This window comes from Athalia rosae, chromosome 2 (genome assembly GCF_917208135.1).
Source record: "Athalia rosae chromosome 2, iyAthRosa1.1, whole genome shotgun sequence".
Lineage (NCBI taxonomy): Eukaryota > Metazoa > Arthropoda > Insecta > Hymenoptera > Athaliidae > Athalia > Athalia rosae.
The window spans coordinates 23,603,594-23,621,444 of NC_064027.1; the positions used below are offsets into that span (position 1 = coordinate 23,603,594).

Sequence of the window (17,851 nt, forward strand, 5' to 3'; positions counted from 1 at the left end):
ATTTCATTTTTACAAACTTTGATCTCTAAATTTACGACCAATTGATGATAACGGTTATTGTACAGCGCAGACTAGTTTTTAGAAAGCGTTAGACAACTTATTCGAACAGGTTTTCTTTATGGTCCTATTCACTTTTATTAGGTTTTTTTTTTTCTCGGTTTTTTGCTGTCATTCTTCGTCTACGCGAATATCGTTCTCGTTTGATTTTTGGGTGTAACGCGAAAATATCGAGTTATGAGAAATAGAAATTGACGAATCTCCAGAAAAGTGAAACCGATCTCTCACTTTTATAATTGATTGTGTGCTCTCCCTTGAAAATTATTTGTGAAAAAATAATGATCAAATATAACGTCTTTGATATTAGGAAACAATTTGTCGCACAACCTCATTTCACCGGTCCATTTCGCTGATTGTGAAATTAAAGATGGAACTTCCCTGTGCACGAATTGCGATCATTTATTCAGCGATTCGATCCGTTTTTGTTTAATCGTAAGTTGTCGATCAAAAAGCTTGTTATCCACCGGAAATGGAAGGTTGAATTTTCTTCTGTACCTACACGTAGATCCATCGCCATTGCCATTTTTATTATTACCATTATTCTTATAGACGCAAGTTCGATATGCGGTTTGCATTTTTTTCCTCCGTCTTCGTTGGTTCACACAGCGGATTCTATCGGTATAGCTCGCGTGCAGTGAAGCAGAATGACGATAATTATTGGAACGAAGGAGACACTGCGTTTTACACGAATAAGAAAAAAAGCGTTTCTCTCTTATGTTTTATATATATTTATAACAAATACGAGGTCTTTCCAGATATCGTACAGCATACGTACAAATATTATGTTTATATCTTCGAAACAAAAAAAAAGGTTGAAATTTGAACGAGTTTTTTTTGTATCATCCTCTACACGCGTATCGAACATTTCTTCTGGTCAATTCAATTTTATGCGAATCACTGTGTCATTTTTTGCACAGTTTTGATTTAAAAACTTTCCCCCCTCGTTTTATGAATTTTGTGTTCTTTGCTGGCATCATCGTTATCTTTCTACGTCAAGGACGGTGTTATATACTTAATGTCGTACAGCACGTACGTACTATAAGAGCAAAGGGGAAGGATATACCTATAATCGTACTAAACCCTTAGCAATGCTTTTGCATTTAACTTTAAAGACTGACTTGAAGTTTTACCTTGACCCGAAGACCCGCAAGGTACACGTGGTGTACTCATCCCTTGTCAACTCTTTTTTCGCAGCGGAAAAAAATATGATCAAATTCTTTTTTTCTATATTTCATTTACTACGACGGTATAGAATATAAATACCCAAGGGAATTAATTGTCTGCGGAAAGATACAAATTGACTTCTTTTATTGTAGGGAGATTCCGGCGAGACATTAACAGTTTTTTCGCACCCACCAATCTTTTTTCGGGGCTTGAGAAATGAATGATTGTCGCAGGGAATCATTTTCCAATTTTCTCTCCGAGGGATGAAAGCACAGTTTTTTCGAGACGACGATCCCCATGTCATAATTCTGGATTCAAACATGTCGGACTTGAATTTAAAAATTTTCAACGAGATTCCATGTTTCCATGGGGAAAAAGCTAGAGCTTTTCGGAGAAGCGATTCATTTTTTTTTTTGCATTATACATTTCTTTCGCGCTGAATCCGTTTTCATTAAACTATTGCCGATTCTTAATCGATGAAATACTATACATATGTACACGCTCATAATGGTACATGATAAAATTGACGCGAACGCCAATGCGCGTTGCATCTATCTGCATTCATGATGATCGAGTACTGGGATCGATTACGTTTTCCAAGGCCGGTAGGTAGCAGCGACTGTGACATTCGATAGATTATTATAGCTTTCCAATGATATATATATATATATTTATAATCCAGCTATATTCCATACATATGTGGACACAGTACATACGATCAGGTAGCTTGGGTTCTAACCAATAACTCTGATATTTTTCTATTATCACGCCTCAAGATTTGCGGAAATACTTAACGTTGAGATTATGTTATAGATTGATACCGTGTATCATCGCGATCGCGACAATGCGCGTGCTGATTTATTAAACAGTATGTAATAATGAATGTATGTATATAACGTTTGACCGGATCTGAACTATGTCTCGTTCAATAAATCCTCGCCCTATGCCGTATGCAATCACTCGTACGACAATACGTGAATTTTTTTTTCACAAGATGATTTGCTTTTCTCATTCGCCGCTGCTGACGATATAGTCGATGTTCAGGTTTTTCACCTTATTCATGATCCATAAATTTCGGATGACTTTTTCTTCACATCCAAATTTAGCTAGCGGTCCAGAATAGCGCGTCGAGAAAACCACGTGAGGTAAAATTTCGTGTAGGCATCTGTTATACACATGCATACATATTTTAAGTATAATTATGTACGCTACTCGGATGTTCGAAATAGCTAACGGCCAAGGTTACAGGAAACTATCTCTAAACAAATGTGATTGTTTACTCGGTGAATACAGTTATAATGTTACCCATACAAAAATAACACTTAAAACTGACGTCCGTTTTCATCGAACGATTCACAAAAATCGTTTATAACCCTATCACCTCGTATACGTGCAAACTACCGGCGTTGAGGTTGATTCGGAATCAGCCCGTGTCCAAGGATCTGGCTGGACAGATTTTTTCTTCTACGACACGATGTCGAACAAGTCGTTTGATTCGTACGTGCAGGCAATAAGACCAATTTGGAATGGAGAAAGATGGAGTTCTTTGAACAATCTTTAACATTATTTGGTCCAGCCATAACTGTGGTGAAGATGTCCGACGCGAATGTACAGGAAATTAAGAACGATCGAAGGATATCGTTGCTTCGAATCGAACAATATATTTGTTCCAATATGCATTCCATGCACAAAATGAGGAAGGATGAATAGAACGAAGAGAGAACGCAGAACTTTCTCATTTTTAGTGCAATGAGTTTCCAATGAGAAACCACCAGTTCCTGATGGAGTATGTGTACAAAACTGTTATGTGCTTTTACACGAGGCTCGTAACAGCTATATAATTTCTATAAATATTGTAGACTCTCGGAACAGTGCAGCGCGCACTATCAGCAACAGCAAAAGCATCGGCATCAGCGGCGTCTCTAGCTAAGCAACTAAACAACATTGGTTGTAATTTGGTTCAAGGCTAACAGTGTGACTTTGCGCGGAACCAATCTGGCGTTGTTGGTTCGTCTATAGTATCGCGGGGGCGTAACGTATTACGATGTTTAAGAGAGGAGACAGGGAACAATGATTTCATCCATTCATAATAATACACACGCTTACAACACACACACACGCGCGCGCGCGCACACACGTATAACATAAATCGACCACTTAAATTATAACACGATCGCATTTCCTCGGAAGTGCACAATCATTTCCATTTTCTCTTTCACCGCGCGTCGGCTCTTCATCTGTCGCTCTCCTTGCAACGGAGAGCGAACGCAGGATAAAAGACTTCTTCTTTTAGGAAGTATGTAGAATCTTTTCCTTTTTTCTTTTACTTTTTTTTTTTTTTTTTAATTGTTTTTCATCACTCGGCAATTATTACTTACCTGTTTTCCATGCCACGATGTAGATATACATCGTACATGTACGTACACCTATGTACATTGCGATACATAGGATAGCACGCGGCGACGGTACCAGCGACTCATTCTCGTGCATTTAATTGTTGTGCGCGCGGGGGACACACTCAAGGCTGCCACACAACAATGCGCCGTTCAAACGACCAATCATTATGTACATTTGTATTGTGTAGATTGTTCCGTTGCTTGTCGTTGCAAAAAAAAAAAAAAACAAACTAAAAACCTAAAAAAAAAACCAGGTGAAAAAACGTAGAAAAATGAATTCAGGATGTGCCTTATTTATTTGAAAAGTTGCGAACAAACGAAAGAAAAGATTGCGAGTATGAAATATCTGTAAATTGGTATGATCGCGTCATGAAAAACTAAGTTCGAGATGATTCTTGAAACAGAAAACATGAATTAATTGATCGATCGATTAACTAATTATTTGAATTGAATAAAACTGACGAATGAACGGATGTTCCTATACGTGTAACAGAGATGCATCGAGACTAACTTGTACATGAATTTTATGTCTCTGTGGGATAATCAAAAAAGTTCTCTCGAACTATAATTCCAGAATGGTATCAATTTTTTCCCCCTTTCACATCGTCGTCAGCCTGGTTTAGATCTTACTGGAAACTTGAAAACTTGCATCAAGCATGAAAACGTGAGATATTATTAGCCATACTATAATATATGCATGTAGGCACGTTACGCACATACCCATACGCGTATGACGGCATTATAATTGATTGGGAAGATTGATCGGCTTCTATTTGAAAACAAATGAATGGATACAGATGGATGATGATGATCTGTGACCGTTTATTGTTTTTCTTTTACAATTTTCTTATTTTTATCCTGTACTCTGCATACGTACGTACATCCATACGTCGGGCATGTAGTACACAACTCGTTTATTTGCATTGCTTAGTTAGTTGGATGAGTTCGTTCGTTCGTTCGTTCGTTCGTTCGTTGAGTTAGTTCAGTTAATTTGGTTTAGTTAGTTGGTAGCTTGTGTAGTGGAATATATTTTTGTTCGTTTGGTGGGCTGTGGGTAGGCAAAAGATCTCTTCTCTCCGCCGCTTGTTGTGACGAGGATAGTCGCCGTCGGCCTTGACAGTCGACCCTACCACTAACTAATACTAATACTAATACTATTACTATCCTACTAATACTACCGATAATGATACTATACCTAGTATTTCTAAACTTGAATATACATATGTATGCGCAGTATGGTGTACTATACACACCCTACTGAACTTTTAACGCACACGAGTACCACAAAAGTCGTCTTCTCAGTGTTCGCGATTATCTTCGTACGGACGGATATGTGTGAGCCGGCCATAATTCTAGAACCGTTTAAAGTTTCCTACGTAGAGAAACACTAGGCCTCTTCATCCCCGCCTCCACGCACTTTTGTTTCATCTATACACCTATTTACACGCGTAGATGTGGATGGCAAATTTCATACACTTTTTCACTCTCTTCTACGCTTATACTCCTTCATTCTTAGCAACTTCTCGTCCAAAGAAACTAATAAACCGCACCCCGGCTGTTTCGCCTGTGTGAGACGTCCTTTCATTTTATTTTGTTCGAATTTTTATTTTATTTTTTTCCTCAACATATGTATACGCACATGTATATTTGGACAGAAGATACGTGTATATCGGAACGTCTAGCTTCGTCTATAGCTATATCTTGTAACAGTCGCTTTGCCAATTTTATTTTAGAACCTATAATTTCTAGCTTGACACGATCACGATACAAAAAAAAACAAAATACATTCGACGTTGTAACATATATCTGGAAAATTTTGAAAACCAATAAAAAAATACCGAAAAACTCGCAGAAGTTATTTGTGAAAATTAAAACCTCTTAGGTCAAGGATATACTGTATTTCCATCGAGATTGATGGTCGGCAGTTTCCTGCGCCCGATATAATGTTATATTTGGCGAGAAAAAAAACCAATTTTTTTAGACAAGCATTATGTATAGCGAAAAAGTGATTTTCAACCTTTTTTTTCTTATGAACGTGTATATATTTTATATTCCTTTATTTGTTTTATTTGTTTTATTCTTTTCTCGTTAAATGATGTATTATGCAGCGGTTGATGAGAACGATCCCGGGATCAGTCGCCCTGGGCGACCTCGCCACAAAGTCAGCGACGATCTCCCTGCAGCACGCGAGTTTTTAACACATGTATTTTTACATATATATACACACACACGTATGCACACGTACGCATCGATACATACACGTATACACACGCACATATATACACCTGATATAACGTGGATGTATATAGAAGAGAGAATTCATCTCTTACATCTTTCCATTCCATTCTCGCTGCTCCTCCGTATAGTTCCGCAACGGTGCGATGCGATGCGATGCTGCTATTTTTGGGCAAGTTAAATCCGAAGGCCGTCGGTGCCGGTTTATCTTTTTGCGGGTGTAATTTTGTCTTCCCTCTCTAAAAATCTCTCAACGCTTCGACCGCCTGTGTATAAGTGCACGATGCATAACTATATGTATCATCGATAAAATATTAAGGTCCGCGATTTTGTTTATACCGAAAAGATATCCGCATACGTCGAGGGCTCGGAATCAAAAGGGCGTAGGTGGTAACGTCTCGATTGTACGCGAGCGGTGAAAAACATATCTTTCACAATCGAACTGAACAGACTCTTGATGAAAAAAAGAACAACTTTGATCCGAATCGAACGCACTTGAAAACACCATCTTCCGCGCTATACTTTTTGAGTATATACTTCCTTTCGGCAGCATGGAAAATTTGGATTCTTCAAAATAGAATCCTTCCGCTTCTGACCACCTCATAACGACGATATTTTAAATATCACCCTCACGCTGATTGTTACAGGAAAACAGGGAAAGGACGTACCGGAAGAAAAAAAAGATGACGGTGAATTGTGGGGGAATGTGGAGGCGCAGGCCGCCTTCTTAGGACCAAATCTTTGGGACAAAACGCTGCCCTACGACGCTGACCTGAAGGTATTGAATCATGTATGTATACGGTCGTGAGACGGTAAGCCTCGGTCAAACTAAATTCGCGTGCAATTTTATCATATACGCATATTGTTGAAAACAAGAGAAAATTTGAATAAAAAATAAAAACTGCAGTGTGCCGTTTTCCATAAGTGCCTCTACCAATAACAATAATATTAATAACAATAATAATAATATACTTTTGTTAATATAACTAACTGTTATATTAACAATATATTAACAAGGAAGATTTATACACGCTTGCATTTACATGTAACCCTTAACTCGCTTTTCTCGCATTAAGTAATTGATGCCTATACACGTGAATCGATCGTCATCGGTGTTGATCGTTGCATTACATGTTAAGATTTTGAAAACACGCAATTCTTGATTTTTTTTCATATTTGATTCTTCCAGCAGTTATCGGTGTCACGTATGGATATGATATTACCTTATACACACTCGGATGTATTTATAATTATCTAGAGCAATAAGAGAAACAAAATTATCATCGTCTTTTTTCTCCCCCCCGCTATATTATACGTGCACTTAGTTTTTGACCAACTGACCGTGAACCTAATTTTTATAAATTGCTACCGAAGAGTTTCTTACAACAGAAGAGGAAGAGTAACGTACGTACGAAAAGTATATAAGGAATAAGACGCGTCGACGCTGCAGGCGCCCAGAAACGTTCGGATAAAACGTGTGACGAGATTCTTTTTTCATCTCTCTTTTTTTCTTCGTTCTTACATCTCTTTTCTTTTTGGCAGATGGTACATCACATCAGCAGTTTACTTGCGTATTATATACTCATGTCGCACTCTCGTATTATATCTTAATTCTTGACGTAACTCTATGTAATGTACAGACTGATTATGTAGGTGCATAGTTACAGCTTATGTACAATATATGACGAAGAATTTCACTGCCACAGATACGTTTATTAATTTCGCATAAAATTGATTACATGTATATCGTTATTAATATACAATCATATTATTCGAATCGAATATGTGTATAGCTGCAGATTCACACACATCTATAGGGTAGCAAATTCTGAAGGTTACCGCGATAAAACATCTTCGGAACTGAGGTGGATACTGATAAATTATATCGCATTGAGGGAATCAAATGAAGGCCAAATGACTTTTTTTTTAACATCCAATCTTTTTAATATCCGAAGAAATTAGCAACAAGTTGGATAATCCATTCCATCTTCTTTTTTTTTTTTTCATGCAACAATCAGAATGTGTGTTTGTTTGAAATTCAATCGAAACTGTACTAATATTTTGCCGTACATGCAACATAAGATCACATTAACAAAAACGCTTCAGGTTATGACGATTGAAATTAATTTGAGAAACTAGGGGAGGAATAAGAATTGATTTTTTAATAAAAAAATGATGTTTTTCAGTACGTTGATTTGGACGAATTTCTTTCGGAAAACGGAATCCCCGTCGACGGGGTTGCTGGAGGTGGTCAAGGACCTATGCCAGGGGGTCAACTTCATAAAATGAACTCCGATGCGGGTGGACATCAAGGACCCGCGGGTCTTCATTTAGAAGTAACAAAACGCGAACGATCACCTTCCCCAAGCGAATGCTGTTCACCAGATACCTTGAATCCACCCTCGCCTGCGGACTCGAGTGAGTATACGAAACATAAGAGAAAAGAAAAAAAAAACTCAAATATAATGACAAGTGGATTAAAATCGTCCTTCGATAGCTTATTTGTAATCATCGCACCGTTGCACGGTACCAAACGATCTCGATTATTATACAATTAGTTACGAAAAATTTTTGGATAATTTTTTGAGAGTTTGAGAGCTGTGGTAACGGTTTTATGGTAAATTAAGTCTAACCTTGAGCGTTGTCGATTTCCACGATGGCGCTATATTTGGACGATAACAGCGGAGGATCACTCGTCGTCACCAATACAATTTGGATTGTCTCTTGTAGCCCTTTCAATGGCATCTTCTGGGCGGGATTTTGATCCTCGCACGCGTGCCTTTTCGGACGAAGAACTGAAACCACAACCGATGATTAAGAAGTCTCGGAAACAGGTGAGTTCATGATAAAAACTTATTTCCTGTACCCCATTAGCTTATACTGATCAAGAGTTACGGGAATCGGTGAAAACGATGTATCGATGCGATTCTTTTCTGTTCTCATCAGAAATGCTTGTATTATGGCTGATTAGTCTTATTCTGTATCGTTTTATTCACGCGATCACCTTTGACTCATGATGCATCGATCTCAAAATTTACCATTGCTAACAGAATCAAATTCAAACTATACGCCATCACCGTCGAAATCGGTTATTTTAATCGATAATTGTCGTGGAAAAATCTGAAAAGTTTTTGGTAAATTTCGATAGAATAGTTGAGAGAATGTGTTCAATTGTGTGAATGGATCCTTTGTCCGTATCCTTTGAAATTCCCGTGGTATACCGCATCCTCAAAATCCCTCCCCGGTCCCAAAAACAGCAGCGCTGAAATCTCAGTGGTTCACCCTCTGGTATGAATGCGTAACGCTGTTGTGTTTGATGTCTCAGTTCGTTCCGGATGATTTGAAGGATGACAAATACTGGGCGCGACGCAGGAAGAACAACATGGCAGCCAAGCGGTCCCGGGATGCACGTCGCATGAAGGAAAACCAGATCGCCCTTAGAGCAGGCTTCCTAGAGAAGGAGGTAAGCAAAGTACATACCGATATATGCATAAATCATGTACAGGGTGTGGCATTTGAACTGCTGCAAAAGCTACATTGTCGACGATCGAATAGAAGAAAATTGACAGTGCTATTATCGAGCTCGTTGGTGAACGTGCTGAGAAGATATCAATGTCACCTTGACCGTCTCAATCGGCCCTTACTTCTTTCGTCACCTAAAATGTTGGTTTAACATGAACCGAGCGATAGCGAAAGGATCAGGTCTTTAGCTTGAAAAAAAAAATACGACAAAAAAAGCGTTCCAAAGATGATGTCTTCAATGAATCGGTAAAATATAAAATCGGAATTGTCAAAACGAGTCACTGAACATTAGTCTTGACGAAGGTGTGAATCCGTCCATTTGTGTTGAGTTTGTTTCAAAGTCCACTGCGGGTTTAATGACCAAGATGACGAATGAAATTTACCTAGCACTTGTACTACCGCCATATTTTCCTTAATTCAATAACATTTCTGGAGACATCAACTTGTAGTACATCAACAGCTTCACCCGGTAGGTTCAAATTATATTCATCTATTGATCCTTCTGATCAGTAGATCCAAGTCGACTCACTCCGCACGATGATCTATAGCCATATCTCCGGTTATACGATATTTCAACTACCATATCTGGTTATCATTCGATATCTCTATAAGAAGTCCAGAGAGACTAGCTGTTCTGGACTCCGCAGCAAAACTCGACCGGTCAACTATAGACTTGTATAGTATCTCCGATCTAAAACTATGAGAATAGATTTTTTTTTTCGAATAAAACATCACAAACGCGTCATTGGATAGATGATTTTCTTTTTGGTTTTTTTGTGTTTTGTAATTTATAGTCATATGGTATAAAGTCGAGAATATCAAAACACGAAACTTTCTCCATTGTTCGGGTATTAGTACGACAGTTTTACTCGTAGAATAATGTCTTCTAAATCGTTGGTTGATTTGTTAATTTTCAGAATATGGGCCTGCGGCAGGAGCTAGACAGATTAAAGAACGAGAACATACTCCTACGCGATAAGCTAAGCAAGTACACGGACGTCTAACCAACGGCCTTTTAACCTCTTCCTAACTTAGTTCGGACATCGGGGGCGGCTCCAGGATCGTCGTCGTCGTCGTGATCGTCGTCATCATCATCATCATCATCATCATCATCTTTATCATCGTCATTATCGCAATCATCAAATCAGAATGATCATCACCCCCGGGCGATCTGTTCGGATGAAAAAGACGTCGCAAATATGCAGCAGATCCAAGAGAAGGAGTGCAGCAGATGAAACTATACGTAAAAAGAGGAACGCATGGAGGAAAGCGCATGTATTCTATATATTCATTTATCCGAATATATCTCATGCTCAGGATAAAATTAATACGTCTCTACAAATTGTAAGATATGAGATATACGTAAGAAAAAAGAAAGAAAAGGAGAACTACAGTGCCGGAGAAAAATAAAAACGGTCCTATGGTTCCTCAATCGTATAATTGAAAACCACCAGCCCCCCACCCATTTGTACATAGTTATATATGTATAGTTAGATATACATTATATATATATATAGATATATATGTATTATAAACAAGCAAAACAATATATATATATGTGTATATATATACATATAATATTGATATCATGTTATAGTATGAGACATAATAGAAAGAGAAAGATACCCCGTGTATCTATATACCTACATTTAGAATACACTACTACTACTATTATTATTATTATTATTATTATTATTATTATTATTATTATTATTACATACATCATGTAATGAAATACACGCAAAGAAAGACACACACATATATACAATACATACATACTCGCAGAGATGATATACATATACCTGTTTAAGATTTATAAAAGAGATGTGTAAAAAAAAGAAAGAAAACGATCGATAGACAGAAAGATGGTAATACATGTACCTAACACTCGTACATTGTTCTATATATATATACAGTATATAGTAAGAGAAATTCATACGCGCGAGGTAAGTTTATTATCATTATGTTTGCAATATAAATAAATATGAAAAACACGCGTGAAGAATTCAGACTCTATACGGTATATTATATAGTATATAACACACATACCTATATACATAGTGCTGCAGCTGGGTCGAAACCGGTAATTGTAAATTTCTTGTTGTTATTATCATTTTATTGGAATTGTGATTATCTCTGACAAGAAAAAAGAGTGGAATAAGGAAAATGGGCGAGGGAGGGAGAGGGGATGAGAAATAGGGGTGATGCTTCTACCCACAGCCCACTCCGGAAGCATCATTGCCGTTGTGCGAAACTCGGAATATACCGTATGACGTTAATATTTAAGTAATACACGAGAACAGACCTTAGATGCATTTGGAAAATAGAGTCCAAACAGAGCTATGGAATACACGCTGCAGTATACATAGATTAGAGACAACAATAATTAATGTCATTGCCGGACATCATGTATTAGGATCAAATTGTATGAAAATTTATATACATATACCTATTACGAATATCTTCATGCAGAGCTTACTTTCGTGCCTTGTAGGGCGCGGAGTTTTGAAGAAAGAATTAAATAAATGAGGACGATTATTGTCCTCTAGAATGAATAGTAAAGCCAAGTAACGATAAACGAAAAAAAAATTGAATGAATAGGTAAATAAAATCTTTTATACATACATATATAGATACATAAATGAAATTATAAATAGCACGCAAAAACAGGTGAAAAATAACTCGTGGTTACCACAAACACTGTAGACGGTATTCGTACTAACGAGAATATTTCGCGTTAAAATCAATGCCAATGTGCGAATAAAATTTCGTTAAAATAATCGGGATGAAACGATTTAACGAATTATAAACTGCATGTAACACACACTTATTCCTCTCACTCTCTTGACTTTCATTCTTTCATTCTTTTTATACATTATACACACGATATACATATACATCCAATATACATATATTATGTTATATTTTTACCATATTGTTTTCAGTTGGCTATGTAAAAATTAAAAAAAATGAAACAACAAAAAAAAAATAAATTACGAACGTCGATGTAATGTTTACGAATCCCGCAGCTGTAAATTAAAGAGATAAAAAAAAAAAAGAAAAAAAACTTACTGAAAAACTATTTCAATTAACTTTTTAAAATATATTTACATCATATTCATTCATTTATTCATTGCAAATCCAATGAATCAATCGATCAATTAATCAATCAATCATTCATCTATAAAATTCTTACCAACCTGCCCCGAACATTTTTTTACCCGTCTGCCGTTGAGACTTTGAACGCCTTTCCCGACGACTTCAAGTAGTAAAGCCCCGTGACTACAACGCCGATTAGTAGAAATACCCTTGACATGGTCAGCCGTAGAATTCAAGCTTATTTCATCTTTTTTTCTTCATCCGTGCTAAAAGTCATTTGTAACAAATAATTGTACCAATTTGTTATTAGTATTATTATCATTATTATCATCATTGTTATTGTTATTACTATCACAACTATAGTTATTATTAATGTTAAAATTTTTATTATAATTATTACAACTATTATTATAGTGTAGATGATCATTATCACGATTTTTTTCCCGTTTTTCTTCTTTTTTTGTTTCTTCTGAAAACGTCTGTTATGTTCTATATGTTGTTATATATATACATGTTGTTTTTAGAATAATTAATTTTCGATACTTCTTTGCCCTTTTCTTTTTTCCATTTTCGAATTGTAATTGATCGATCGATTATAATGAGTCCATATTTCTCGGCGTAAAGTACCTTTTTTTCGAGATTCCAATTGACATCCGGAGGATATAAACGTTTCTACCCGATGTCCTTCATAAGTATGTAATACATGTAAAACGTATACTTACACAACGTATGGGTTGTATATGTATATAGGGTTGAAAAATATGGATATAATCACGAGGTGATTGTTGAACGATTAATATTATTGCTGCCGCTTACTGGTTGATAGGAAGAAACAATAACAATTTTCACTCCCTTTGTTTTTAATATTTTTCCTTCCTTTCAATTTTAAATTTTTGTTATTTTTCATTTCGTAATTTTCGTAATTAGGTGGAAAACTCCAGGTTAACCACTGCAAATACTACGTAATCGTACAAAATAAACGTTACATCCTTTCGCAAACCGTTTTTCAACAACACAAGCGAAAATTTGTTTTTACCCCCTTTTCACATCTATCAAAATTGATTGACTGATCAATCGACACCAGAAATTTTATTTCCCCTATCCATTTTTGCAAAGGTTCTTTGAGTACATAAAAGTCGAATAAAAATCCTTCGATTTTAAAGTCGAGTGATATTTCATTCCGGACGTTTACATTGGCTACATGTTACTTTTTTTTTTACAACTTCGAACATCAATTCTGGATCAACGGCTAGAATAACAAAAAAAATAAATGAATGAAAAAATTCATTTCCCACCCATTGTGATATAAATTGCAACAGTGATGATACGCTTAATTAACAACAGGGAACGAAAACTGAGGAATCCGTATTAAAGAAAAGGAATACGGAATACAGAGACGGTACAGACTGGTCGATTAATTGCGATTGATGAGTTGGGTAATCATTATTTTATCATTATGATTTTCATTCATCGGTAATGTTGCTATTGTTGTTGTTGTTGTTATTACTATTATTATTAGTACTATTGTTTTCATTATTATTACCATTATTATCTCTATTATCATTACTATTATTACTACTATCACTACTACTATAATAATAATAATTATTATTATTGTTGATATAGTTGTAGTAGTTGTTATATCATCATTATTATCATTTTTATGATTATTATGTGGACATATAATATATTAATATATAAACATAAACAAATATAATATTTCAGATATGAACATTCGAAACTCATGCAATTCTTACACTTCATATCGATTCTGTATATATTATCGTAAATATTATCTGTTACATAATAATTTTTCTCAGATTGCATTATTGTAGTTCGCAACTATTATGCCTTTCCTTCCTCAATTCCTGATCTCACGCCCACACGAACACAAAAATACACTCAGTTTCTCTCCGTTCGTTTCACTTCAATTTTCCGAAAGAGTTTTTTTTTGTTCTCAATTTTTGTCATCTCCCTGACTTTTTCTTTTTATCTTTCTCTCTTACTCTCACTCTTTCCCTCTCTCCACCCTCCGTACATCTTCGCGCTTAGTTTCTCTAAATGATTATGATAATAATTTAGAAAAAGAAGAACCGTCTTGTTACTTATCACCGAGTCATGTTATAGAGCGTTTAAATAAAAAAATTATTCTTAATTATTTCATTAACGAAATGACACGTTAACGTTAAATTTACATAAAATTCTCATGCCCATGAATAAATGTAGATAAGAGAAATTTCTGAAGAACATTCAAATTGTTGATCTGAATAGAAAACGAAGAGAAGAACCAAAAGAATAATCGAACAACACCGAATGATATACGTGAGAGTGAAGGATATCGTTATAAATGAGAATAATAATAGTAACAACTATATAATAATAGTGATAACAATAATAACATTAATAAACTTACGAAGAGAAAGATGGGAAGGAAAAATTTTATTTTTAAATACGAAATTCGTGATGCGATATTGTTTAGAATTTATATATAAATTTACGCTATTGATAAATATGGTAGGGGAGAGATATTATAATACAGATAATACAGATATTAGTGATGAAGAAGACGTAGAATATTGATATTTATAAATATATATGCTACATATTACATATATATATTTATATAAATATTTATATGTATGTATGTAAAGATAGTATCGTGCAGCGGTAATTGAAGTTGACGAGTTACGATATTATCGAGCAAATGTGTAGCTAGGACGAAGATGGCTTATTGCTCATACGCGTTAAGGATTACGTTATTATGGAATAATAGTAATGTTGATAATAATGTTATTAATTAATATTGATGATCATTATTACTCGATGATAATAATAATAATAATAATAATAATAATAATAATGAAAACCATGGTAATAGTAACGATATGATGATAAACAAATTAGATAATTAACACACCGCGCCACTCACGCTAAAAGGACATACGTATAACTTTATAAAATATAATTCAACCTACAAAGATTAGAAGATTTTAGACCGCGATGAATTTGTAACAAAAAATAATTTTCACGAAAAAAAGAGCAAGAAACGACCATAAAAAAAGGACGCCTACTGTATCACATTTCGAAAAATATATGTATTTGTTATTGTTTTAATTGACATGAGGCTCGTTTAATTGTGTGTAATATTTCCTATATTCCTCAGAAACAATTCGGTTCCGAACTATACTGGGTATCATTGAATTACTGTGTGTTGATAATCCCGCTAAACACAAGAGAAGAAAACTAAATGAATCCCTTTTATGAATCGACTTTTTGACACGACTGTCAAATAATATACTTTGATTCAGTATATTACCATATTAGTCGATTTCTTATCATTGTTTCAATATTTCTTACGATGAGCATCGAACGGGAATCATTAGGTTGGATTTTGAGAGGCATCTGTATTAGAAATGTAGAATTTCCTGGAAAGCTCTAAGGGTTGAGAATTTTTTTTATCGATTTATAAAAACACTAGCGCCATCCTTCGGGAGTAACTTTTCCTGTTAGTTGATGCAAAACACATTGCTTTCTATTAGGCGCTTCACGAATGACGATTCACAAAAAAACTAATACCGAATTACTTCTTTTTTTTTCCAAAATAGGAAGACAGCCGTTACCGCTTTTTCAAAAACTCATTGGGATATAATTTCTGTTGGAAAAGAATTCGGCTCATTTTTGCAAATAAAATTCATCTTCACTTCTATATAGGTAATCGATAATATCGACCGTACAAGATGACTAAACTTATGAAACAAAATTTATTTTCATGAATGATTTGTTTGATAATTTTTTGCGTTTTACAACCGCTTCAGTTTGATAACTATAACGCATCGTGTACCGCTCGACCAAAGATAAGGGTAGGTTATCGTATGTGAGATAAGTCGAAACAACTCACAAATGAATTATACAGGTTTAATTAGTTGACTGAACAGTGCGATTTCGTATAAACAAAATAACAACTATACAACTTACGTTAACGACCCCCACAACTGTAAGTGAATTTAATTATGTTCATTGTAACACAGATATACATATTGCGTGATAAGTGTGCGAGAAACAGAGTACAGTTCACGTCGTGTTAATTCCAACTCATTGTTATCATGGTCATGGTTATCATTGTTCATTTTTGTCGGTAAAATGAATGGTTCAGTTGCATTACAGTTTTCGTCTTTTGTTTGATAATATCATTTCATTATGCTAATGATATACCTATAGCAGGTTACGTGAGTATAATAGTTGAAACAACATTTCTACAATTCACTTGTCTATTTTTACCCTAAACGATCCACCCGCGTGGGGTTCTTGTATTGATCTTTAGCTATAGTTCGTATTTCCAGGCAACACTAATCGAGGTTCTCTTGTTAATGTAACACGTACCATTTTACAATTTATACTCATATTATAGAATGCTCATACGTTCGCTTTTGATATCGTTTGTTTAATAAAACAACGGTGTTTGTTTTTTTTGTCTTTATTTCTAGATCTTTTCTATTTTGCAAATGATCTTTATTCAAGAATCCCTGCGGTGGTACAGCACCGAAATACGTGGAAACTTTCACCGAATTCGCGATTCAGGAAATAGTTGCTACGATAATCACACCGCCGACTGGCGAAATTACAATGATATGTTTTTTAATCGTATGAAACCAAGGACTCACTTGTAGATTAGATGAAAATTCGTGCTTTTGGATCATTTATCAAATTTCGTGTTATTTTATCATCGAAATTCTTCACAACGATTGATAAAACGGCTTGATGGGTCACAGATTTCACTTGAGTCGTTTGATTTTCTATCAATAAAAAAGTGATAAACGTTCGAAAACAAGGTTCCGTTCTCATTTACGTGTCGATGGTATACGCGCTTGTCGAAAGCGTGATTTCAGTGGTCCGATCAAATCAGGTTTTTTGTTGGCAAAAATCAAAGTCGAGTTCGATTTTTTCACACATCTTTGTTTAACGGCTTGAAACAGAATACCCAACGTACATTTGATTTAATCCCACAAAATTCTGCTCATACAAAAGTACTGTGCTAATTTTCTGCGGGAGTAAAAACTCGCCGCGAAAGTTGACCTGAAGTGTAAGTAATATTATGCTACCACTCGAGGGTGTGGAATTGGGTATAGTCATATTATCATACTTCGGGTCAACTTTCACAACGAGCTTTTGGAAAAATGGTCGCTCGTGAAGTTCAAGGTCTACGAGAGAATTCAGTTCGCTCAAAATTTTTCCAAAGTCGAGTCCGTTTGGTCTTATTTGACTGGACGTCGCCATTTAACATCGATCCCCTTCGTCGTCATCACCGGCGTCGATATCGGCGTGCTGAAATTTCTGAACGGCGCTAGCGTTTGGTTTCAGAGGGGCGTATGTGCCGGCGT

General features: G+C 35.5%; 1 protein-coding gene across 24 annotated transcripts in view; it reads left to right on the forward strand.

Moving 5' to 3' along the window:
- The window catches only part of LOC105689422 (thyrotroph embryonic factor), a 79,382-nt gene extending 66,941 nt beyond the window's left edge, over positions 1–12,441 (forward strand). For 17 of the 24 annotated variants that reach the window (XM_048651093.1, XM_048651094.1, XM_048651089.1 and 14 more), the window contains 5 exons: positions 6,500–6,642; positions 8,039–8,270; positions 8,535–8,686; positions 9,178–9,315; positions 10,292–12,441. In XM_048651093.1, coding sequence (XP_048507050.1) covers positions 6,500–6,642; positions 8,039–8,270; positions 8,535–8,686; positions 9,178–9,315; positions 10,292–10,378 — 752 coding nt within the window. In that variant the 3' untranslated portion in view covers positions 10,379–12,441. The remainder of the gene's footprint in view (positions 1–6,499; positions 6,643–8,038; positions 8,271–8,534; positions 8,687–9,177; positions 9,316–10,291) is intronic. The other 7 variants (XM_020854345.3, XM_048651088.1, XM_020854347.2 and 4 more) reach the window with 5 other exon arrangements.
- The last annotated feature ends 5,410 nt before the right edge of the window (positions 12,442–17,851 follow it).